We start from the raw sequence: 24,840 nt of genomic DNA, 5'->3' as shown, positions 1-24,840 counted from the left end.
CATTTAAAGCTTTAATAGCTCTTCAAGAGATTCAGTTAGTGAACCCTCCTACCTGTAGTGAGTGGGGAAGCCTTTTCTCTTGCTAACGCTATTTATTGTTAGTCTTTTAACATACTTTAGGCTGACTCATGGAAGTTTGAATATTAGGGTTTGTAATATGGCTTAAATGTTCCTGCTTTGTCTTCCATTTGTTTCATTGGGAGGGGGCTTTTACTATATTTTCACTTCAGTATTTATGCACATTTCATTGACCTGCTTTCTTTTGTATATGTGAGCAGTGTTATTTCTTATGTGCTATACAAATAGTTGAAGGCTAATTAGCAGTATAACTAAATAGTAATGCTGCCAGTCTCCTTCAGACAAATAATTTTGTTAGAAGTGTTCAGATGAATTAGGTAAGTAGCAGATCTCTACAGATATATGGCCATTCAGGGCTTTTTGTTTGAGGAAACTAGGATTTGAAAGGATTATGCTTTTGAGGAATGGTATAATGTGATGGTTCAGAGCATAGCTTTTGGGGTTGATAGCTTTGAATTGTGATTCCAGCTCTAGCAGTGTAGTGTTAACAGTTAACTTTGAGCTTCAACTTCTCTTCTCTGGGAAATGGACATAAGTTCTACTCATAGTTGTGTAAGACTGCACATAAAAATGCTGAATAAATTATTATAGCTATTACTGCTAACCTTGTGTTCTTTATGCAGGTGGCACAGATTTATCAGAGCATTGAGTTTTCTCGTTTGACTTCTCTGGTTCCTTTTGTTGATGCTTTCCAACTGGAACGGGCTATAGTAGATGCTGCCAGGCACTGTGATCTGCAGGTATGTGCTGGAAGGGACACCGAGGTAGAAGGCCTTTAAGGACTAAAAAACACCTATCCTTTGTTTCTCGCAGTTTTTGGTTCAGTGGCACCATTTTAAAGTTGTACCGAATGGGTTTTCTAGCTTTTGTATTTAACATTCTTAATGTTTTCTCATATTCATTTGAAATTTTTTATCAAAAGTTACTTATTTGTGGGGCGCCTGGGTGCCTCAGTCAATTGGGCGTCTGACTCGGCTCAGGTCATGCTGTTGTAGTTCACGAGTTCAAGCCCTGCGTTGGGCTCTGTGCTGACGGCTCGGAGCCTGGAGCCTGCTTTGGGTTCTGTGTCTCCCTCTCTCTCTGCCCCTCCCCCGTGCTCTGTCTCGTGTGCACACACGCTCTCTCTCTTTTCCTCTCACTCAAAAATAGACATTTAAGAAAATATAAGGGACCCGTCTGTAGAATGATTTCGTATTTGTATATAGATGTAACTATTGATGAGGTCGTTTAATTTTCAAAGGTTCGTATTGACCACACTTCTCGGACCCTTAGTTTTGGATCTGATTTGAATTACGCTACTCGAGAAGATGCTCCAATTGGTCCTCATTTGCAAAGCATGCCTTCAGAACAGATCAGAAATCAGTTGACAGCGATGTCTTCAGTACTTGCAAAGGCACTTGAAGTCATTAAGCCAGCTCATATTTTGGTATGCATCTTGGGGAGAAATGAACTACAGAATCTTTCAGGGGCCCTTACGCTATGTCTTGCACAAAAAGGTTTGTTTGGGATGATGTCTGAGAAAAAGACTTTGTTATATATTTCCTATTCAGTTGTATTTCTTAGTTTTGGTATTGTACCTATCACATATAAGACGATATCCCCTCTTCACCCCCTCTGTGGGATTTTTCCTTCCTGCTTAACTTCTTTCCTTGTTAGTGTTGTTAGCCTTTCTCCTTGGCTTACATGCTATAAAGTAGATTTGGTGCAGAGAACAATGGACCTAGCAAATGAAGGTTCTTCAGCTGTGTCGCTGCTATTAAAGACTTTGTATAGGTCATAGTATTTGGTGCTGGGAGCTAGTAGCTTGAGTAAATCATCTCTTGTTATTAAATGCAGATATACGTAAGGGTAATAGATCAGGATTATTTAGTAATTTTTTGGATGCCTAATACCCTGGTGTGTCATGTGATAATTTTTTTAATCCATTTATTTTTGAAGCAAGAGAAAGAAGAACAGCATCAGTTGGCTGTTACTGCATACCTTAAAAATTCCCGAAAAGAGCATCAGCGTATCCTGGCTCGCCGTCAGACAATTGAGGAAAGGAAAGAGCGCCTTGAGAGTCTCAATATTCAGCGTGAGAAGGAAGAATTGGAGCAGAGGGAAGCTGAACTTCAGAAAGTAAGGAAAGCTGAAGAAGAGAGGCTGCGACAGGAGGCAAAGGAGAGAGAGAAGGAGCGCATCTTACAGGAACATGAACAGATCAAAAAGAAAACTGTCCGTGAGCGTTTGGAGCAGATCAAGAAAACGGAACTGGGTGCCAAAGCGTTCAAAGACATTGATATTGAAGTATGTAGCTCACTACTTGTTACGGTCTTTGATCCACATTTCAGAAGCACAGTTCTTTACCAATTAGTGATTTACTTTGAGTAATCTGGTTATTTTCACTCGTTGGGGTACAGCTGATTGATTAACTATAGTCTGTGAAGTAAGCATTTGTTTTAAATGGCTCTGTGCAGTTTTTAGCCATTGTTAAAACAGAGTTGGGTACGTGCAGGTGGGCGGAATGAGAAGTAGATGTTAAGATTATGTTGTTTTTCCCTACACAGAAGTGGAAATATGGCTATTGTAAAACATTCTTACGTTGCCTAACTTTACCCACTGGTAACACTTACTCATTGTATAAAAAGTAACTTAGGTTTTGATTACAGAAAACATTGCTCCATACGCCTTTCTTCTATATTCTTATTAGTGATTGTGCGTTTGTAATACTTTACAGGATCTGGAAGAATTGGATCCGGATTTTATCATGGCTAAACAGGTTGAACAACTGGAGAAAGAAAAGAAGGAACTTCAGGAACGCCTAAAGAATCAAGAAAAGAAGGTGAATGAAAGGACTGGTTGGTAAACTTACAACATGTCAGGTTAATAGAAATTTCTTTCTTAAATACTTTTGTTTTCATGTCATTCAGATTGATTATTTCGAACGAGCTAAACGCTTGGAGGAAATCCCTTTGATAAAGAGCGCATATGAAGAACAGAGGATTAAAGACATGGATCTGTGGGAACAGCAAGAAGAAGAAAGAGTAAGATTTACATTGGACTGTAACAATTTTAGACTGTAAGCTATAATTAAATCCTCTGCCAGTAATGGGGCCACGGTTTCAGAACTGATCATTCTGTGCTCTTTTGCGAGGAATGGTGGCGCTTTAATGGCTGAATACAGACAGACTGGTGGGCAGATAGATGTTTTTACAACAGAGGTTAAAAAATGAAACTTGTAGTAACGCAAAAGACAGGTGAAAAGTTCACTTAAAAAAGAGCTTTATGAGGATATAACTCACATGCCACACAATTCACCCGTTTGAACTGTGTAATTGATGGGTTTTAGTACATTTACAGAATTGCACAGCCATTAAACTTTACCCCAAAAGAAACTCCACGCCTATTAGTAGTCCCTCCCCATTTTCTCCACACCACTTTGGCCTTATGCAACCACCAGTGCCCTGTCTGTCTCTAGATTTGCTTATTGTTTAGATATTTTATATAAATGGAATCATACAGTACATGGCCTTTTGGGACTAGACTGTTCCTTCTGTATTTATCTAATGGTATAAGAGCAAGGCTTTCAAATGCTCGTGATTAAATTGTGATTAAAAACTAGTGGCCCTGTTCTAGTTTTAAAAAAAAAGTAAATACAGACAACAAACCTGTGGGGACTTGCAGTGTGGAGAATGCAGCCTCTTGGTTCCACTGGAGTGTTGCCATCCTGTGCTTCGTTTGCCAGTTCCTCCCATTCTTTCAGAAGTTCGAATTTTTGTGATAATGTGTAAAATCAGAGAAAACAGAGTGCAGACCAGATAAAATATTTGAGATGATTTGTTGTAGTCTCTGCCCTGAAGCCTTCCGTTTCCCTTTGGAGTACAGAGAGAAAAGTCTTCTTAAATCATTAGTGCACTCTGCCTGAACCTCCACAGTTTTCTTTAAGGGAGAAAATATCTTTCATAATTAGATCGTAGTGCTTATTACCATGAGGTGTTTACTTTCTGTTTTACTGTATACATTGTAGTCTTTCCTTTATAAAAATTTTCAGTACCATGGGCCTAGATAAGAATTTCTTACAGATGCCTCAGGACTCTTTTACCCGTCTCCTGTCCCTGATTTCTGCCCAGGGACACGTGGGCATGGATATAGTAACCCTTCCATTTTTATAGCAAGACAGAAGGGGCAGAGGATCTGCTCGTCATTCTTTGAGAATATCTGTCAGGAATTGAGAGTAAATTAATCAGAAAGTGAATGCTTTGAAATTTAACTTCATGTTATGTATTTACAGATTACTACCATGCAACTAGAACGTGAAAAGGCTCTCGAACATAAGAATCGAATGTCACGAATGCTTGAAGACAGAGATTTATTTGTAATGCGACTCAAGGCCGCACGACAGTCTGTTTATGAGGTGAAGTTACTGGTTTCAGGGAAACATTTATTCATGAGCTTTTTTGTTTTGCCTTAAGGTTCTTCTTTAATGCAATGGTACGTTGTGTCCTGAGCCAACGTTTTGTAATAATCATTTAAATAACATTTTAATAGAAACGTTCTTGAAAATATTTTGTAGGTTATTAAGCAGTCAGCCATCTATAAACAAATTTTCTGAAGGTGCAAGTGGACTGCATAATATTTACTTTGGATGTAAGTTTTGTTTACTGTTGGATTTAGAAAGGAGAAAATAGATCAAAGTGTCCTGCTCTTAAATTCTGATTTAATTATTTGATTTGTTTTGTATAAAAACAAACCCACTGGGTGTAGGAAAAAATAACTGGCCACGACACGTCACAGAAACCGGTCATTGGGAAATGTGTGTACATAGGGTTTCAAGAAACTTGCGGTGCTTTTGTAAACTTCAAATTTAGCTGGTTTGTAGGGCTTCAAAAGATTTGATTTTTATTGTCCATTCTATTAATAGGAAAAACTTAAACAATTTGAGGAGAGATTAGCAGAAGAAAGGCATAATCGGTTGGAAGAGCGCAAAAGGCAGCGTAAAGAAGAACGCAGAATAACCTACCACAGAGAAAAAGAAGAGGAGGAGCAGAGGAGGGCGGAAGAACAGATGCTGAAAGGTATCGCTAGACCAAGGCTGGAGGGTGTGTGAGGCAAGGTTGATAGTCCGCCTTACAGTAATCTTACTTAGAAAATACAGGAATGAGGAACCAGGATCAGTGGCTTCTTAACTGCAGCTAACTTAAGCTAACTTTTAGTTGTCTGAAGTTTGTTTTAGGTGAGGATGTTCTGTCCTCTTCTAGCTTATTGCCACATCTTTTGTTTTGTTTTTTAAATTAATACCATTCTTTAATTTTTAATTTTTATCACTCGAGTTTATGTAGCACTGACATGTACTAAGGAGCACATACCACATGGAGTCTGTCAGATGGTCCTTTCTCTGGAATCCCAAGATGCTCAGGAGTTGGGGAGGCATTCGAGTATCTTGTCGTTACAGAAGTGTCGAGTGGCATCGTACTTGTTTTCTTGACTATCTTCTGCCCCTTAGCTCATTGTAAAATACACACAATTTTTTAAAAAGAATTTTCCTTCTACCTTACGCTGCCTGCTGAATACCAGCAAAGTAGACCTAGTTCTAGGGCAAAGACTTGGCACACTTAATAACCTAACCCGTTATCTAGAGCGTGAAGAGAGAGAGCGTGCTGAACGGGCAAAACGTGAGGAAGAGCTACGAGAATATCAGGAGCGGGTCAAGAAATTAGAAGAAGTGGAAAGGAAAAAACGCCAAAGAGAGCTGGAAATTGAAGAAAGGGAACGACGTAGAGAGGAAGAGAGAAGACTTGGTGACGATCCACTTTCTAGAAAGGTGAGTGTAGAAGTTACTCTGTTTTTATGTGCCATGCTTATCACCCGGTTCTCTTGCATGCCTCAGTGCACATATCAGTGTCTGAGCTTCATGTTTTATTTATTTTTTTAATGTTTATTTATTTTGAGAGAGCAAGCGATCAGGGAAGGAGCAGAGAGAAAGAGAGAAAATCCCAAGTGGACTCTGTGCTGACAGCACAGAGCCTGATGTGTGGTTTGAACCCATGAACTGTGAGGTCATGACCTGAGCCGGAACCAAGAGTTAGATGCTCAACTGACTGAGCGACCCAAGCGCCCCAGCATCTGCATTTTAACAATATTTCCAAGTGATTCAAATGCTGCCCTGAATATTTTTAATATGCGCTCACGTCCAAAACTGACTTTTATTCCCCCTCTAGTTTGTGTCTCTAATCCCTGCTCCTGATTGGTGGCACTGTTACCCATTTAATCTTAAGAGTTTTGAATCTACCCCTCTCTCCTTTCTGTTCTACGTTCCTGGCTTAATTTAGAATCTTCCTTTGTCTGTATTATTTTACTGGTCTCCTTACTGTTCCCTCTGATTATAGTCTCTCCCCAGCTTCAGACCTTCCTCTACATCGTGGCCATTTTTTTCATGATGTATATTTGATCATTTTACTTGCTCTTGGGTTTCAAACTTTGCTTTGATTGGTACTCATTACTTAGAACCAAAGGTAAAACCTGCCTTAGCAGTCAAGGCCTTTCTTGTTTCCTGCTTTTTCCAGTAGCTTTGTCTGTCACCATTTTCTTCTTAGTCATCTATACTCTAACCGTTTCTGAGCTCGTTTTATGCCTTATGGTTCTTTGACATCTGTCTGCATTCTCTTTGTTTCCTCTTGGATGTGCCAGTGCTCCCTCTTAAACAAGATACAGCTTTGTTTCTACGTTCAGACTTGAGGAGCTGGAGGGTTTCTTGCCTGCTGCCTGTCTCCATTCCTTCCTCAGTGCCATCCCTTGTGTCAGTTTTCTTGGATGGATGACCTGCTGTTCTTTGATTTCCGTTTAAAATGTATATGGATAGATTTTTGGTTTTGTTACTCCTGTTGCTAGTTTTTATTTTTACTTCCTTGTTACTAGTGAATGTGGCCTATACGATTCCTAACTTTGTGTTCTAAAACATGATGTGTTATGCCTATTCTTTTTCTATTGGGCACAAAGTTGTATGTGTATATGGAATCAGAAATGTTGTTACTTATTTTAATTTGCTACATCCTGTTAACTTATGGGAGCTTCATCTTCTGAAGAAAGGGAGGTGACTTACTTGGCTGTGATGATGGATTCCTGAGTTGCTTTTTTTTTTTAGTTTTCGCAAATCTGTCCATTTTCAGTCTTTTGTTTCTGTTTTGTGCCTCCCCCTCCCTACCCTCCCTTTCAGTTAGTCTTTAATTTATTTACATTTAACATAGTAATTATTATATTTTTTTATTTGTTTCCATGTTCCTGCCACTGCTTCCTTCAAGCCAAATTTAAGAACTTTTCTCAGTACACTTTTGCTGTCTCTAGTCTCTTAGTGATTATCACCATTTTTTAAAATTTATCTGAACTTCACCATCTGTAAATTTTGGGAACTCTGTCTTCTCAGAACAAAAAAATTCTGAGCATACCTTTACTTTTATTTGTCCTATTGCAGTAAGTTGAATATTTTTACATCCAGCTCACTAAAACATGTTAATCTATTTAGGACTTTCTTAACAGTTTCCCAGCAAGATTGGTAAACATGATTTAGTTTCAAATAATGTTTATACTTACCACTTTTTCTCTTTTGCAGATAACATTTTTTTTGGTCTTGTTTTGTATATCTTTTCAATTTTTTTTTTTTTTCCAGGCTGTCTTTGTATATATCTCCACAGAGGTTTCTTTTTTTTTGTTTCCTCCCCTCAAAGTTGAAAATGGTGTAGTGGTTTGGCCAGTTCGAATCCTCCCTTGGAAGTTTCACGACTGCTCAGTATCCCAGTACACAGTGAAGAGAGGAGATCGCGAGCATAGTCTTGGTCTTGCTACTTCTGTAGATACTCTGTATTATTCCTTGGGAATTTCAGAATATTCTGTCCTTGGAGTCAAAGGAGCATGAAGATTTTCCTGAGACTTTGTCCAGTCACCTAAGTACATAGCCTTTGTTATTCACCCATTTTGGCCCTTGTGCCTTTTGTAGTCAGAGGATGCAATTTATTTACCTTAGAGAAGATTATGTTTCCTTAATCTAGGGAAAGTTTTTTCTCTTGTCTTTATTTGCCTTTCAGAGCCCTATTGTTTTCTTTTAATGTTTCCCTTTTTAAAAAAAAATCTCTTTGTCCTTTTGAAACTGGTTCTCTGAGATTCCCGTTCAATTGATGTGTTTATTAGCGGGGCCTGTTCTGTTTGATATATGGACTGAGTTAAAAATTTTTGGTAATCATGTTGCCTTTTGGAATTCTTTTTGTTTGTTTAACGGCTATCATAGCCATCCCTGAAAATCTTCTTTGAGGTTCTAGTTGTATGAAAACCTCTAATAACTTGAAATCTTTGCTGAGTTTACTTTCTAGGGCAAGTATGAAGGGTGGGAGAAACTTGGTTTTCTGGGCGTTGACATTCCCTGCATTGTAGTGACCTCAGGTGTTATGGACAGTTGAGCTCCTCTTTTCTCCCACGGTGTCCACCTGGGAAAGTCTCTTAGAATAACCTCCACCTTAAGAGTCCAGAGGCCATTGCGATGGCAGGTGACTTACCATCTCTGCCTCTTCTTCCCTTCAGTTTCTTATGTTAATTGTTATTGGAGGTTTTATTACCAAAACACTTTTTAAAATTTAAATAAAGATCCTCTTATACACCACCTACTTGGAATTGTTAGCTTTGTTAGATTTTTACCTTACTCCTCCCACCCTTGCCGCAGATCTTGTTTTGTATTTTCCAGAGTATTCTCAATTGCTGACTGTGGCCTTAGGTTATGTTTGTAGGAGCCATCAAACTGTGTCAGAGCTGTATGGGATTAAAATTGTGTGCTTTGCTCTCTACAGAGGTTGTACCACATTTACATTTCCACTGTAAGCGTGTTTATCTCCCTATACTCTTTTCCGTGATTTTTAATGACAACATAGTACTTGGAAGAGGGAAATACTGTTAATAGAAACATCCCTCATTTGACATTTCATTTGTTCCATTTTAGGAGGTCCTGTGCAATGTAAGTTTGGGACACCGAGCTTTTTTCACAGAATCTCGGGAGGGAATTTTGAGGATCAAAGGATATCTGCAGACATTTGAATAATTCCAGGGGTTGGGTGCCAGATTGCTTTCAAGGTGGTATTTTGTTGATTTATAAAGCCAGTCACACCAGTTTCACTGTACTACCACTCTGACTTTGGGTTAAAAGAAACCATTTTAAAACTTGTTTATATTTAAGGACTTAAGGTTAATATAAGTGCAAAAACATTTGGTAATGCTGGTAGTTGTAATAAGTGTTGCCGACGTAGTGCCTCACATTAACTTTGGTGAATGTAGGACTCTCGTTGGGGAGATAGAGATTCAGAAGGCACATGGAGAAAAGGACCTGAAGTAGATTCCGAGTGGAGAAGAGGCCCACCAGAGAAGTAAGTAGAGTCAAGGAAAATAGTACCAATTAGACAGAGGTCCTGTTAATGCCTCATTAGCAGTTTTTCAGTTGGGGTTATTTTATAGAGGTGGGGAAAGGAGAACTTCATACAATATGAAGAATTGTATGCATGTCTGCTACCAAAACGTTTTTATAGTTTACTGCAACAGTGCTGTAATTACGGACTTCTAGATATTTTGAGAAATAAATGCTTCAGGGTTTTTGTTCCCTAATGGAATAATACTAAGATTACAGTAAGAATGAATAGTTCTAGAACGTATTTTCCTTTTATTTTTTTGCTTATGATTATTATGATTATTATTTTGAGAGAGCGAGGCAGGGAGAGAGGGAGAGAGAGAATCTTAAGTAGTCCCCATGCATGGCGCAGAGCCCGGCACAGGGATTAATCTCACAACCATGAGATAGTGACCTGAGCTGAAATCCGGTCATGATTACCCACCGAGCCACCCAGGTGCCCCTTCCTTTAAATTTAAGTGGATTGAACCATCCTTCAAAAATGACTGCTCATGATAAGATGGCTGGTCATAAGTGCTATACAGAAATTAAGTTTTGAAAGCTCATAGTAATGGATGCCAGGATGCTTCTGGTAAAGTGCAGGTAGATACCTTTAATTGTCTACCTGTTTGTTTATTTGTTGATGTAAGATTTTATATTTTGTGTTATTTTTTATTAGGAGCACATATTCTTTCAGGACTAGGAATAATGAATTTAGGCTGAAGTGGTTTTTAGAAGTGAATGAAATAATTCCCAAAAGGATCATTTGCTCTTAAGAAAATGGACTCTTAAAGATGTTTGGCTTGTTGCTCTGTAGGGAGTGGAGACGTGGAGAGGGGCGGGATGAGGAGAGGCCTCATAGAAGAGAGGATGATCGGCCAAGGCGACTGGGGGATGAGGAAGAGAGAGAGTCTTCTCTCCGAGCAGATGATGATCGCATTCCCCGGCGTGGCATGGATGAGGACAGAGGTCCCAGACGTGGCCTTGATGAAGACCGGTTCTCTCGCCGGGGAGCAGATGATGACCGGCCTTCCTGGCGTAGTGCAGATGATGACAGGCCTCCCAGGCGAATTGGCGATGAAGACAGGGGAAGCTGGCGTCATGCGGATGATGACAGACCACCTAGACGGGGACTGGATGAGGACAGAGGAAGCTGGCGAACAGCTGATGAGGACAGAGGACCAAGACGTGGGATGGATGAGGACCGGGGGCCACGGCGAGGAGGTGCAGATGACGAGCGGTCTTCCTGGCGTAATGCTGACGACGATCGGGGTCCCAGGCGCGGCATGGATGATGACCGGGGTCCGAGGCGTGGGTTGGATGATGATCGAGGACCTTGGAGGAATGCTGATGATGACAGAATTTCCAGACGTGGTGCAGATGATGACCGGGGGCCTTGGAGAAACACAGATGATGATCGGATTCCCAGAAGGGGCGAGGACTCAAGGCCTGGTCCCTGGAGACCATTTGTCAAGCCAGGTAAAATTCTGGTATTCAGAAAACCAGCTTAGATGCTTTATAGACTCTGCTTGATGTGTTTTACAAATGGAAAGTGTAATCTTGCACATGCTACTCACTATTCTGTAGTGTTTCAAACAGGGACATTTCAAATGACTGTATTTCAATATCTAAATAAACAGTTATTTTTTAGCTAAAAAATGAAATTTTAATGTATAAATAACAATGATTAGGCTATATTATTATTAGTTTCTGGATAAATTGGTCTTTTATTTTCCCTTAGATGTTTGTGCAGTGACTTTTATCTCAGGAGCTTGGCTTTGATATCCCACATACCAGAACAAGTTAAATAACCTTACCCCTTTTTCTGCTTAAGTGATTCGTGCTTTTTTTCCCCTTCTGCCTGCTGACTGCTTCTTTGAGGGCTCTTGTCCCATGCCTGTCCCTTAAGTCTCGGTGTTTCTCAGGTTCTGTCCTACACCAGCCTTCTTGTGTAAGTAATGAAAAAGTACACTGAGTATTTGCAGTCTTGCCTACCATGGGGTTAGGCTTACGGGAAGAGCGGTTCCTTACTTTCTCAGTCTTGGGCCTGCTCATGTTTTCATACTTTTTTGTTCTTGAGCAGTTGTACGTAATCTGTGACTTCTGTTACCATCTTCTCCAGGTGACTTCTTTCCTTACCTTCAGACCCATGTTACCAGCCTCGTGCTGCACACTGTACAGTTCTACCTAGAAATGTCTCTGACGTGTCGCCTTTAGCCTGTTGAAACTGAATTCACACCCACAGGCTTCTCGTCAGGTCCACCGCCATCCGTCCCATTTTATAACCTAGAGATCTGGGAGCTGTCCTTTGCCCTCTTTCATCCTTTATGATAAGTCTTTTCATTTAGTTCAGTTCTGTTTCCTTGTGTTCCTTAAATCCACCCACTTCTCTGTTCCCCTACAAGTGCTTAGGTCTGGGCTGCTATCATGCTTTCCTTGAACTCTTGCTGCTCCTGGTCCCCGCAGGCTCTCCCACTCCCGACTCGGAGCAGTAACCGGAGGCAGCCGTCCTAAATGCACATGTCAGTGAGCAACTTCCTTTCCTTTGCCCTTGGTGTTTCTGTCTCTTCTGGTCTCCATTCCTTCCACTGTCTGGCTGTGTGACATTTCTGTGCCTTGTGTAAAACAGGGATAACGGTGTGGTAGGTTCTCATTAATTCACGATAGATGTTTTATAGTCACTGTGAATACTGAATCATTGCTCTGAAGGAAAATACCAGATTAGGTTCCGTTAAGCCCTCTGCTCACAACATTTCTGTCAACCAAGTCAACCAATGAACGCAGAACCCTTCTTTTGTGCATTTCTGTTTTAACATGTTAATTGACTCATTAACATTGAACTCGTGGCCAGCAGCACTGTCTCTCCTCAATGAAGCTTATCTAAAATGGTATTTTTTCTGTAAGGCGCATCCATCACCTTCTTGTGCTTGGGACACGAGATAGCACTGCAGCACAGTGCTTGAGGGCCATTTTAAACAGTGAAATCACCAATAAAACACAAAAACGCAAAGATGTGTTGCTAAATTTAAGACCAGCAAAAGGATACTTGTTTTAAAGTATGAGAGAGCTGGGCGCCTGGGTGGCTCAGTCAGTTAAGCGTCCGACTTTGGCTCAGGTCATGATCTCGCGGTTTATGAGTTCAAGCCCCGCGTCGGGTTCTGTGCTGACAGCTGGAGCCTGGAGCCCTGGATCCTGCTTCAGATTCTGTGTCTCCCTCTCTCTCTCTGCTCCTCCCCCACTTGTGCTCTGTCTCTATCGAAAATAAATAAAATGTAAAAAAAAATTAAAAAAAAAAAAAGTATGAGTGCTGCAGCAAGAAGACCGGGCCGTTGCCTTGTTCACCCTCCACTGTGAATGGGCTCTTCCGGCGACTCAGGTACCATTCTGCACGTGTCTGCGAGGGACTATAAAAGTGCTTGAGTATTAATTTTAGCAACTTAAAAATTTTAGCAAGTATGTAAAATGGCAGGTATGGGATTTACTTAGCTCAAAGCTACGGAAAGGATTAAATGAGTTAATATACACAGAAGGTTTAGAATAGTGCTGTGGCACGTTGTAATAGAAATGTTAGCAACAATAATAGTCCTGCAAGGGTAATAGATTTTCATGTAAATTTGCTCCCTTTGGCCTCTTTGTGCAAATATATTACATTCCTAGGTTTGGGCATCCCAGCGTTAAGTGTGAGGTGAGGTGATGGATAGGGTGGGGTCAAAGGATTGATCTTTCTTTGTTCCGTGATTGCATGGGTGGTAAATGGTGGAGGGCAAGAATATGAAAAGAAAGTTTTTAGTTACAAAGGTTTTGAAAATGTTGCAACATGTGAATGAAATTACAGTTGGGGCTCCATCTCTCAGAGATCTATTTCCTAATCCTCCACTTTTTAAGTTTTTTTGCTTAAAATGAGTTGTCTATTTACCATCAGAACAGATTTTTATAGCCATAATCTCAGCATATGAAACAACCCAGGCTATATAAATTTCCCTTATCTTACATGTTCCTCCCTGTGTGTTAGAAAAACAATAATAGGTAGTTGTAAATACAAGCTGGTGATTCTGTAAAATGATATAAGTAGCTTTAGTTCTTTAAAAAAATTTATTTTTATTTTTTTTTCATTTATTTATTTTTGATCGAGACAGAGCACAAGTGGGGGAGGGGCAGAGAGAAAAGGAGACCCAGAATCCGAAGCAGGCTCCCGTCTCGGAGCTGTCAGCACAGAGCCCCGCACGGGACTTGAACCCACGAACCGCGAGATCATGACATGAGCCGAAGTCAGACGCTTAACCAACCGAGCCACTCAGGCGGCCCTAGTTCTTTTTAAAAATAAGATTGTATTGTATTTTTTTTTATTGTTTATTTTTGAGAGAGTGAGAGCGAATTGGGAGGGTCAGAGAGAAAGGGAGACAGGATCTGAAAAGTAGGCTCCTCACTGTCAGCACAAAGCCCGATGTGGGGCTCAAACCCACAAACCATGAGATCATGACCTGAGCCGAAGTCAGGTGCTCAACTGACTGAGCCACCCAGGCACCCCTAGAGTGTCTTAAATTAACATACATAATGGTGATATTAATGTCAACATAAAGATGTATAGTCATAGTTACCAACTTGGGTTTCTGGCGTATTAAAAAAAATTTTATTTCTTAAAAAAAAAAAAACCAACAGGTGGATGGAGAGAGAAAGAAAAGGCCAGAGAAGAGAGTTGGGGTCCACCTCGAGAATCGAGACCATCAGAAGAACGTGAATGGGATAGAGAAAAAGAAAGAGAGCGAGATAACCAAGATCGTGATGAAAATGACAAGGACCCAGAGAAAGAAAGAGAGCGAGAAAGGGACAGAGAGCGAGAGGGGGATCGAGAAGACCGCTTCAGACGGCCGAGGTTTGATGCTCTGATTGGGATTCTTTGTGGAATTACAGCTGGGATTCTCCTAAATACTCTTGGGTGTTTTCCCAGATCACGTTGAGAAACGGTGTGCTGCATCCCTCAACCGACGCCCCCTTTTAACAAAGTTGAGAAAGTGAGGCTGACACCGTGTAGCTTTCTGCAGGTTTTGTAATGATTTAGTAAGGAAGCCAGACCAGGTATTTTTACCCATCTGTTGCCTATCCTCTGTGGTTTAAATTCTTCAGTTATATAGTCCTTAAACTAGTAAAAGCCCCTTTTACTTTTATTAGCGGTAATGGTTCTAGCTTGCTTCTTCTGGCCAAATTGGCTTTGTGCTGATGAATCTAAACCAGCACTGTTTATAATACAATTTTCTGCAAGGATGAAATTGTCTTGGATCTGTAATAATCCAGTATGGTAGCTATTTGAATACTATTTGGCTATTGAACATTTGGAACGTGGTAGTGCAATTAACAGAATGTCTTGACTTTGTTTCAGTTAATTTATGTTTAAGTAGCTACATACAGGTTGTGGCTGTTAGGTTGGAAAGCACAGATCCAGATAATCTCATTTGACCTCTACACCTGGGGCATCAGGTCGAGATCAAGTTATAAATCTAAACTTCATCCCTGTTAGGTTTGTAAACTCTCTCAGCACCGACTTGGAAATGATCTGTTCACATACGCTATCATGTAGTTTAACAACAGGATTTAACATTTTGAATGGCTACAGGGATGAAGGTGGCTGGAGAAGAGGACCAGCGGAAGAATCTTCGAGCTGGAGAGATTCGGCTCGCCGAGATGATAGGGATCGGGATGACCGTCGTCGGGAGAGAGATGATCGCCGTGACCTAAGAGAAAGGCGAGATGACAGAGACCGAAGAGGACCTCCTCTCAGATCAGAGCGTGAAGAGGGTATGGATGGCCTGCATGTTGCTGGACTATCAGAAATCCATAATTTCTGGGGAAGTTTTGAGTTTTACTTAATTATCTCACATACTCATGTAAACATCAAAAATCATGAATAATCAGTTTAAAATCTATAGTTTTCGTAATCTTCGTCACTCTGTGAAGTTAGCTCATTTCTGAATTCAAAGTATATCAGTAGGCTAATTACATTGGATAGTAGTGATATATATTGCTTTGAAAGCTTATTTTATGTAACCAGGAAATAGTGTATTTGTTCTTTAAAAGTAAGATCTTGGTAGATAAGCACAAAGTGTAAAACATTGTTTCTCTGAAATTGTGACCATTGAAACTTTAGCTTTAAAAAAAAACCAAAAAACAAAAACCAAAAAACCCGTGCTGGGGGCGCCTGGGTGGCTCAGTCGGTTAAGCGTCTGACTTCAGCTCGGGTCATGATCTCACAGTCTGTGAGTTCGAGCCCCGCGTCGGGCTCTGTGCTGACAGCTCATAGCCTGGAGCCTGCTTCGGATTCTGTGTCTCCCTCTCTCTCTGCTCCTCCCCTGACTCATGCTCTGTCTCTCTCTGTCTCTCAAAAATAAATGGGGGCGCCTGGGTGGCTCAGTCGGTTAAGCGTCCGACTTCAGCTCGGGTCACGATCTCGTGGTCTGTGAGTTCGAGCCCCGCGTCGGGCTCTGGGCTGATGGCTCAGAGCCTGGAGCCTGCTTCCGATTCTGTGTCTCCCTCTCTCTCTGCCCCTCCCCCGTTCATGCTCTGTCTCTCTCTGTCTCAAAAATAAATAAATGTTAAAAAAAAATTAAAAAAAAATAAATGCAAAAAAACAAACAAACAAACAACTATGCTTAATGGCTACTTTGCTGTTTGGTTTCATTAAGAGCCAAGAATTTTTTTTAATTTTAAATTTTCATTTAGATTTTTGTCACCTTGTCTTAAATTACTAAATTTATTTTATTATTTTTTTTATGGGGGTTCTGCATTGTTACCTTTAGTACAGGATTTCTGAGTAATTGGAAACATTCTTTTTGCTAAAGTTCTGTTTAGTCTGAGCCAATACAGTACAGCACTAACTTACTCTCTTTTTCTGTTAAACTTTTAGTAAGTTCTTGGAGACGTGCTGATGACAGGAAAGATGAGCGGGCAGAAGAGCGGGAAGCCCCTCGTCGTGTTCCTCCCCCAGCTCTTTCAAGAGACCGGGAAAGAGACCGAGAAAGGGAGAGAGAAGGTGAAAAAGAGAAGTCCTCTTGGAGAGCTGAGAAAGATCGGGAGTCTCTTCGTCGTACCAAAAATGAGACTGATGAAGATGGATGGACCACGGTACGACGTTAAATCTCAAGATAATGGATTCAAACTCATGTCTCACATAGGTTTGATCCCATTCAAGGATTATTATACTTGTGTGTCAACCAGTCTAAATTGGATTCTTTAATGTTGTTTCACCATAACACAAAAAGCATGAACTTGTATTAATCCTCTATAATAGATTGATCATGCACCGTACCCACAGGAGGTTGGACAACGAGGCCATTTTCTGGAATTTGAGGTGTTGCATTATTTCATCAATCATTTGTTTACAAAAGAGAAAAACTAAAAAATAAATTAAAATGTGAACCCTTCAGGTATGGAGTAACACCTGTATCTTGGTATAGAACTGATTTTTTTTTTTTTTTTTTTTTTTGAAATACCATATTCATTTGGAATGAGGTAAGGTTCTATTATAGAAAATGTATTTGAAGACTCTTCAAAGCAGGGGCTGAAACAATTTCCACACCATTAGTGGTTGAGACATACCTCTAGATACTTTGAGGTATTTACTATATTAACTACATTTAGAAAGTTTTTAGGTTCACTATAAGTGCAGTAAACATTACAAACATTGGATACAGTGGGATTTTCTGTAGGTTTTACTTGAGAGGTGAGTATAAAGCAATTTGCAGTCATGATTGTAATGACGAGAATACTGCTCAAGTGTGAATCCGAAACAGTTACAGCTTTTAAATTTTAAAGCATTTGGTAAACTGTTGCTGAGTTTTTTCTGTTGCCAATAGCAAACTGCTTTTCCATTAATGGAGAATTCATGCCTTTCAAGCATTTTAAATATGACAATATTTATAAATGTGTGGTTTGGAGGAATTGTTTAAATTCTTTTTCCTAATTTCCTTTCTCTTCAGGATAGATTCTTTGAACAAGTAATTTGTAGTAATGACTGTGTTGACTTCAATTTTGGAGTGTTGTAGCTATGTTAAAGATTAACTATTTGGTCTTATTGAAGCCAACACAGAACTTGCTGCTGTGTTTTTTCTTCAATGATAAATAAAATACTTACAGAATTTGTTTTAGTGTTGATTTGTAGTTACAGTCAAAGTGTTTTATTTATTGTGGTGAGTTTACATATCCAGTTGAGTGTGGTTTTGAGTTTTTTGGGCCATTAAATGTCTCAGTATGTAGGATCAAAGAAAATAACCCAAATATAACAGAGCAGATGTGGCTACGATGTTTCCTTCCATAATGAAGGATCCCCTTAGTTTCCTTGTAATGCCATCCTCTCTGTGAGTTTATATATATGGGGGGTGGGTGGGTGAGTGGTTTACTGTTTCGGGTATTCTCCTCAAATTAGAAACATCATAGTTTCAGAGAATGTTAGTTGCAAATTGATAGTGGCTACAGACATGTAAATTATTTCCAGTGTTGAGTGGTGGGGAGAATTCCTGCTGGTACAGCTATAAGGCCAGAAGAGGGAGTATTGATGCTTCTTTACCTAATCAGATGCAGCGTTTTTGGTTTGATGTTACCAGCAATGGAAGCCACTGTTTTCAACATTTAATCTTTTTTTTAAAGAATTTTCTAAATGTTTGTTTATTTTGAAAGAGAGAGAGGGAGAGAATCCCAAGCAGGCTCTAGACTGAGCCACCCAGGCACCCCAACATTTAATTTTCTTAATATATTTAGTGTTTCAAAAAGTGGAAATCTTAAAAGATATTTGGGGGAGAAGGCCTTTTGTTTGTAACCAATAAAAGAACTTGGGGCAGTAACCTGCTGAGTGTCCAGACACTAGAGCAGGACTGTACCTGTGACATCACTGATTGGCCCCAAGGCACGATTTATTAGCTGATTAGATGAGTTGTAGTTGCATGTCTGACCGTTAGCCTGCATTTCCAGGCTAGTCTGCAAGCTACTAGGACCCTTTCCCAAATATACGATGCCCCCCAGGTTCTTTGTCCTGGGTGGTGTGAGTCCAGAGCATGGGATAGGGTCAGAAGAGTCAGCTGCTGCTCTGTGGTCCTGCTCTTAAGTTTCTACTCTGAAGGCCTCCCCACCCCAGTATTCACAGGTGTCAAGGGAAAACCGAACATCCAATCTACTATGTGTAGAACGTCTTCCATGTTTCCAGTGGCATCTGCTTTTTTTAAGGTTTACTTATTTTGAGAGAGAGCACATAAGGGGGAGGGGGGCAGAGAAAGGGGGAGAGAGAATCCCAAGCAGGCTGTGTGGTCGGCACAGAGTCTGACCTGAGGCTCGAACCCATGAACTGTGAGGGACGATGACCTGAGCCAAGATCAAGAGTTGGACACTTAACTGAGCCACCCAGTCTGCATTTTTAAACCAGAACACCATTGCTATTAATACAGGTGAATTCTAAGAGTGGAGACAGTGGCCCAGAAAAGACTACAGCCATCTAGCTGTCTGTATTGGCTTCCAGGAAGAAGTTGGCGTCTACGTATTGGGATGCTTTTATGTTTTAACTGTGTTTTGTTTTTACCCAAAGACATTTGGACTGTGGATTCATTTTATAATTTTACAAGTCTAATGGACATATATATTGGACACTGGAAGGAATGAAGGAATGTTCCTCGTGCCTAAGCACAGACTAGAAGGTTAGGACTGACACCAAAACTTGCCTGCCCTTTCCCTTGAGGCACGCATATTTGTAGTATAATTTTAAAATACATACATAATTTTGGCTTCCTTACAATCTATGCCAAAAGTTGTAATAAAAGTTAATTCTGCAGCTTCTAAAAAGCACTGCATAGGAAAACTAAAACACAAATTAAAAGCTACTGCAGAGGTCTCTACGGAAGGGGACAAGCAAGGTAGGGCAGTCTAGTCTGCCTGCACAGCTGGTAAAGCTCTTTTGAGATTCCATACATTGATTTTTAGGCAAACATATAGCCATATTTTTATAAAAACAAGATCACTTTGTCATACCAATTATTTTATGTATTTTTTAAACTTTGGAAAATTGGATTTCTTTTACCCTAAATAAAAGAAAATTTTTTTTAAGGTTAAGCATCCGACTCTTGGTCTCGCCTCAGGTCATGATACCGTGGTTTGTGGGTTTATTCCCCAAGTAGTCAGACTCTGCATTGACAGCGTGGAGCCTGCTTGGGATTCTCTGTTCCTCCCATGCTTGTGTGTGCTGTGTCAAATAACCTTAAAAAATTTTAAATTTTAAGTCAACTCTGCCACCAGTGTGGAGTTCAAACGCACGACTGACTGACTACAAGATCAAGAGTCACTTGCTCTACTCCCACTGAGCCAGCCAGGTGCCCCACACCCTAAATTAAATTTTGCAAGTATTTAAAGTTTTAGATCGAGAGGTCTCTGAGTCTGCTCTTAGGTGCATTAGAGCATGGTCAGATTTTCCCTAAAAGATCTCTAGAAAATGTAACTGTAATGTTTCCTTTTCACACTTCAACTCCCAGCATTTTAATGTTAGCTGGGAAACAGGGAAATTTGAGGGGGGGAGGGGCTGAAACAGGTGCATTTTAAATGGATGAACATGATGGTTGGTGGTCCAGGGTCTTTGGGATACCTTTCTTGATACTCTTCACTTCAAGACTTGAATAAACTCCACGTTGCACATGTTCACAGTTTGGATAAAACCGTGATCGTGTCAATATCCAATCCTTATTAGGCACACCTCATCACTGAGGGATTCTCCTATTGAACGAGCCACGTGCCCGAGATCTAGAAACAGTGTCTAGAACAATTTGGATCTTTGAAAATACAAAGCACTTGCCTGCCTAGTTCTGGGTTGCAGAAGACATGGGCCTGTAGTGATCTTTGGAAAGGTAGAACAGTGAGAAGCTAACAGGAATTCCTACTGAGCTGACACCTCCCCAAAACCAAAAGTAAACTGGTATATTTTCTAGCACAATAAGAGAATAATTACTTGTTTTTTATGAAACTACTTGAGTTTAAGACTAGTCCTATCTTAAGTTCTGTGGTCTGGGGCTAGACTAGCAGGAATGGATCTTCTCTTGGCTAATGCACTGTTTGCCAGCACCTCTCCTCCTTGTTCTGATGCCGTTTCCCTCCACCAAAAAAGGCTCCTAGCCTTCCAGTGTTATTTACTCCAGCCTGTATTCTACCTTCAAAGGAGTGTTCAAGCCAATTTGTTCTAGAGGAAATTAGTGGTTTGATAAACAATCTACGTCTAGTAGAGAAGCTCAACTCTCCTACTTGAATCTATATATTTATAACCAAATCTCTTGCTGGTGTTTTCAGATAGTGATGTATTTTGTACATTCATATGCGTTCATCCTAATTCACTGTTTTTGGCTCTGTATCTGTCCTGATGGTAGCTGCATGCCATTGTGGGACATCCAGCATGGATGTAAAAATAAGGGTGCGACATAAAGTAGGGATTAAGGATGTTTGCCTAAAGATCGGGTCTAATCTTCAGATAAGTGGTGGGATTCCAGAAACAGACTAGGGTCTTTGAGGGAAAAAGGAGCACGAGGGTGGCCATGTTCCTGGTCTTCAACCCCCACTCCACAAGTAACTCCTTTAGTGCTTATTCCGGTTTGAAGACTGCCTGTGCCTCAAGCCAGACACAGCCCATAGTGGAACCTTCTTGAGCACAGGTTATTACATTAACCTTCTGCAGCTCAAAGGATTGCATCGTCCATTTAGTTTGAGAGGCAACAGCTGGAATGAGCTTTCCACTATTAAGGAACCTTGAAACTGATGAGCAGGGTGACTAAATACTGCTCCCTTTTGATCCTACAAATGTTTTTCAACAATTGGAGATGGGGAGGTGGGTGCATATGGACAAAAGGCCAAGTAACAAAGTTATAGGCAAGATTAATGAATTCATATACTGTTACTGTATAAATACACAAGTCAGGTTTTTTAAACAGCACCAATTTCCAAGTGTATACACAATAAGATTTTAACCTGGCACAATTTTTCAAGGTGGAAAGACTAGTTCCTAGTTCGGTAATAAAAAGATCTGGTACATAAAACGATAAGGAGCTGTACTCTACCTGCTACAGATTGTACATTTTTTACACCTCCAGCCAAGACCGAAACAAGCCACAAGGAGGGAGTAACCCACACAAATCAATACTGGAAAGTTTACTAAACCTTCACTTCTCAAAACAGTGATGCTGCCAGGGCTTGCTTCACCTGGAATTAGAATAACTGATTTAAGGACAACTAAGAAATTGTTTCAAACAATAAAATAGTCAATTTGCCGACATTCCATAAAATCGTCAGTTTCAAGTCCAGTTATGAGGCTTTTAAAAAAATATTCTAGACCTAGTAAAGTGCCTCCATAAAATTAAACATCCGAGATTAGATGGAGACACTTCATACTGATGCGCATCTAAAATAGATCGACGTATACCGTAAATAAACAGCGCCACTAAGTTGCCATATTTCAGGTAGTGGAATACACACCCAGCCTTCACCGTCTGGATGTGCACAAACTGGAAACTATAGACATAAACAAATCAAGATGTTAGCGTCTAGTCTCAACCGCTCTTCGACAGGAAAGTACTCCGCACGGCCGGCTTGCTTTGAAAAAAACCAAGACTTCTTCCCAAGCTGAGCCAACTGCTGGTCTCCAGGCCTCTCCCACAGCGAGGGAAAGACGGTGCGCAGACCAAAAATGAGAGAGCGGGCAGGCGGTGACCCTGGTGGCGTCAGGTGGGGGCAGACCGGAGCCCAGGCGCTCAGCGCAGCTTCTTCCCCGGCTGGCAGTCCCTGGCGCTGCGCGGCGGCGGGCGGGCGGCGGGCGGCGGCGGCACTTTGGAGAGCGGGCAGTACTTGATGGTGTGCGCGTTGTCGCCGCTGGCGCCGCACAGGGGACACGTGTAGCGGCGCAGCACCGGGCACAGCACTCGCCCGTCGGGTCCCTTCAGGATGTGGGTGGTGTAGAGCGCCACCGCCTCCTTGTTGTTCCGGCAGAACACGCACACCTGCAGCTCGGGCTTGAGCAGTCGGGCGGCGGCCGCCCCGGAGGCGGCGTGCAGCCGGGGCTCGGCCGCCCACGCCGGGGCCCGCTCCTCGCGCGGCGCCACCTCCGCGGCGGCAGTGGCGGCAGCGGCGGGCGCGCAGCCTAGCAGCACGGCGGCGGCGCGACCCGCGAACGGGCTCAGCTCGGCGAAGCGCTCCTCCAGCAGCCCGGCCTCGGCGGGGCCCGCGCACAGCTCCAGCGCGCGCAGCTCCAGCGCGCCGCCCAGGTAGCGGCCCCGGGACGCCGGCTCGTCGCTGTCGTCGTCGTCGTCGTCGTCGTCGTAGTCGGGCGGCCCCAGCGCCGGCCCCAGCGCTCCGGGCCCGGTCCCCGCGTGGGGGGAGCAGCAGGACGACGAGGAGGAGGAGGGCGGGGAGGCGCCGCCGCCGCCGCCGTCCCCGCCGCGGGCGCAGCCGAAGCGCGGCTCGCCGTCCACCGCCTTGGTGATGAGCGTGGCGAGCCCCAGGTAGTCGTTCCACGAGCTGAAGGGCTGCGGGTGAGCCGGGCCCTGGGCGCTCACGTAGCGGGCGCTGGGCACGAGCGCCATGGGCGGGGGGGCGCGGCCGCGGCTGGGCGAGCGGGGCGCCCAGGGGAAAGCCTCCATGGGCGGGCTGCGGGCCGCGCGCGCCGCCTCCCCGCGGCCGGCGCGGGCCGGACGGAAGGGAAGCGCGGAGCCTGCCCGCCGGCCTGCCGCGGGGTGGGGCCGCCTCGCAGCCTTTTTATCGGGCCCCGCTCCTCCCCGTTCCCCCGGCCTCGCCGCCGCGGCCCTGCCCCCTGCGCCACCCCGCCCCGGCCTCCTCGCCCGCGCCTCGGACGGAGGCGGAGCGGAGGCGGGCGCGCCGGGGGCGGGCGGGCAGTGCGCGCGCTCCGCTCCGGCCCGCGCGGCTTCCGCGCCCCGCGAGCTGCGCCAGCCTAGCCAGCTGCGGGCGGCTTTCATTCCGGGAGGGGGCGGGCGAAGCGCCGCCTCGGGCCCGGCCGCTAATTGGCTGCTGACCAGAGCCCCCTGCGCCACGGGCGCCGCTCGGGACGCTGATTGGTGAATCTGGGGGAGGGGCGTGCCCTGCCGGAGCTACTGGGAGGGGAGGGCGAGATGGGGGGGGGAGAGCAGAGGAGCGGAGGGGAGAGGAGGGGCGGCTGCTGGGACCCGCCTTCGCCCGAGCGCTGTGCCTCGGGTTTGGAACAGGTGACCAGGCCTGGGTCTCCCTCGGCCGGGTGGCGAGATTCGCCGAGGAAGCGAGTAGGCATGGGTATGGGGGGAGAGTGCCCCAAGGTTCGTGCGCCCATCTCCCACCTCCCCGGGGCAGCCTTCCGAGAAGCCCCTTCTCCCGCCTCAGCAGGAAAAGCTCGGGGGGAGGCAGGATTTGGCGCGCTCTGAGGATGCAGTCGTCAAGTCAGAGCTTCCCAACAATCGAGAAACTTCCGTTTGCACAGTGCTTTGGAGAGCTTTCCACTGGGTGAAATCTTCGCACAAACCTGAGGCTCAGAGGGTTATGGTTCTTGCCCTAGCGAGTAGGGGAGGGATCAGGACTTTCCCACAGCGCGCGACACACTCCCAACAGGTGTTCAGAGACTGGGTGGCCATTAACTGGTGACTTCGTAGGGATGAGGGCTCGGCCAGAAAATCTTCCAGCCCTCGGACAGTGATTGGGGTGTGTGTGTGTGTGTGTGTGTGTGTGTGTGTCTATGAAGCCCCTCATCCCTAGGTGGCCATATCAAAATCTGGGCTGCCTGTGCAGTTTGAAAAATAAACCCTGTTCAGCGTCACAATTTAATACTTTAAATGAGTAAAATATTTTTGTAAAAACAATGGAAAATAAATTGGAAGATTTTTTTTCTTTTTTGAGAGAGAAGGAGCCGGCGAGCGAGCAGGGGGGGAAGGGCAGAGAGAGAGGGGGAGAAGGAATCCCAAGCAGGCTCCCAGCCGTCAGCGCAGAGCCCAGCAAGGGGCTGGAACTCACCAATCATGAGTTCAGAACCTGAGCTGAAATTAAGAATCCCATGCTTAAAGGGCTGAGCCGCCTAGGCGCCCCAGATTTTTGATTAGGAGGATGGGAGGTGGCCATGCCCTTCCCAGAAGGGGCAACACTTTCTTTTTTTTTTTTTTAATGGAAAGCAGTAAATGTTTTTGGTATTGCAACAGGTTCTTTAGAGTTCTGTGGGACTAGGAAAATGCCTCCTCTGGTGGCTGGGCTGGCAGGCAAGGTGGGCTGCAGAGGGCAGGTCAGGACTTTCCTTCCTCTCTCTGGCTATGCTGTGGCTATTGAAACAAGGGGGGGGGGCAACTGCTACTGACAGCCGTCATTAGGCCTGAAGCTGTGAGTCTGAC

The 24,840-nt window shown here is 43.3% G+C and overlaps 2 protein-coding genes and 1 non-coding gene across 3 annotated transcripts in view; 2 read left to right on the top strand and 1 right to left on the bottom strand.

The window, feature by feature from the left end:
- EIF3A (eukaryotic translation initiation factor 3 subunit A) overlaps nucleotides 1-17,604 on the top strand; it is a 35,523-nt gene extending 17,919 nt beyond the window's left edge. Inside the window, exons 10-22 of the mRNA XM_042960090.1 lie at nucleotides 702-818; nucleotides 1,319-1,504; nucleotides 2,017-2,364; nucleotides 2,795-2,899; nucleotides 2,988-3,101; nucleotides 4,349-4,471; nucleotides 4,979-5,132; nucleotides 5,694-5,878; nucleotides 9,370-9,458; nucleotides 10,293-10,954; nucleotides 14,135-14,348; nucleotides 15,087-15,268; nucleotides 16,374-17,604. Coding sequence (XP_042816024.1) covers nucleotides 702-818; nucleotides 1,319-1,504; nucleotides 2,017-2,364; nucleotides 2,795-2,899; nucleotides 2,988-3,101; nucleotides 4,349-4,471; nucleotides 4,979-5,132; nucleotides 5,694-5,878; nucleotides 9,370-9,458; nucleotides 10,293-10,954; nucleotides 14,135-14,348; nucleotides 15,087-15,268; nucleotides 16,374-16,603 — 2,709 coding nt within the window. The 3' untranslated portion in view covers nucleotides 16,604-17,604. The remainder of the gene's footprint in view (nucleotides 1-701; nucleotides 819-1,318; nucleotides 1,505-2,016; nucleotides 2,365-2,794; nucleotides 2,900-2,987; nucleotides 3,102-4,348; nucleotides 4,472-4,978; nucleotides 5,133-5,693; nucleotides 5,879-9,369; nucleotides 9,459-10,292; nucleotides 10,955-14,134; nucleotides 14,349-15,086; nucleotides 15,269-16,373) is intronic.
- On the top strand, nucleotides 236-365 carry LOC122232245. The gene has a single exon (XR_006209584.1). It is a non-coding gene; the product is annotated as a small nucleolar RNA SNORA19 (small nucleolar RNA).
- Nucleotides 17,605-21,109: 3,505 nt separating the features above from the next.
- Nucleotides 21,110-23,118, bottom strand: NANOS1 (nanos C2HC-type zinc finger 1). Its single transcript, XM_042960599.1, has one exon. The coding sequence runs from the start codon at nucleotides 23,116-23,118 to the stop codon at nucleotides 22,234-22,236; it is 885 nt and encodes a 294-aa protein (XP_042816533.1). The 3' UTR covers nucleotides 21,110-22,233.
- Between the last annotated feature and the right edge of the window lie 1,722 nt (nucleotides 23,119-24,840).

The sequence above is a fragment of the Panthera tigris genome, chromosome D2 (genome assembly GCF_018350195.1).
Source record: "Panthera tigris isolate Pti1 chromosome D2, P.tigris_Pti1_mat1.1, whole genome shotgun sequence".
NCBI lineage: Eukaryota > Metazoa > Chordata > Mammalia > Carnivora > Felidae > Panthera > Panthera tigris.
The sequence above is the reverse complement of the archived record's forward strand: the minus strand, read 5'-3'. Positions and strand labels throughout refer to the sequence as shown.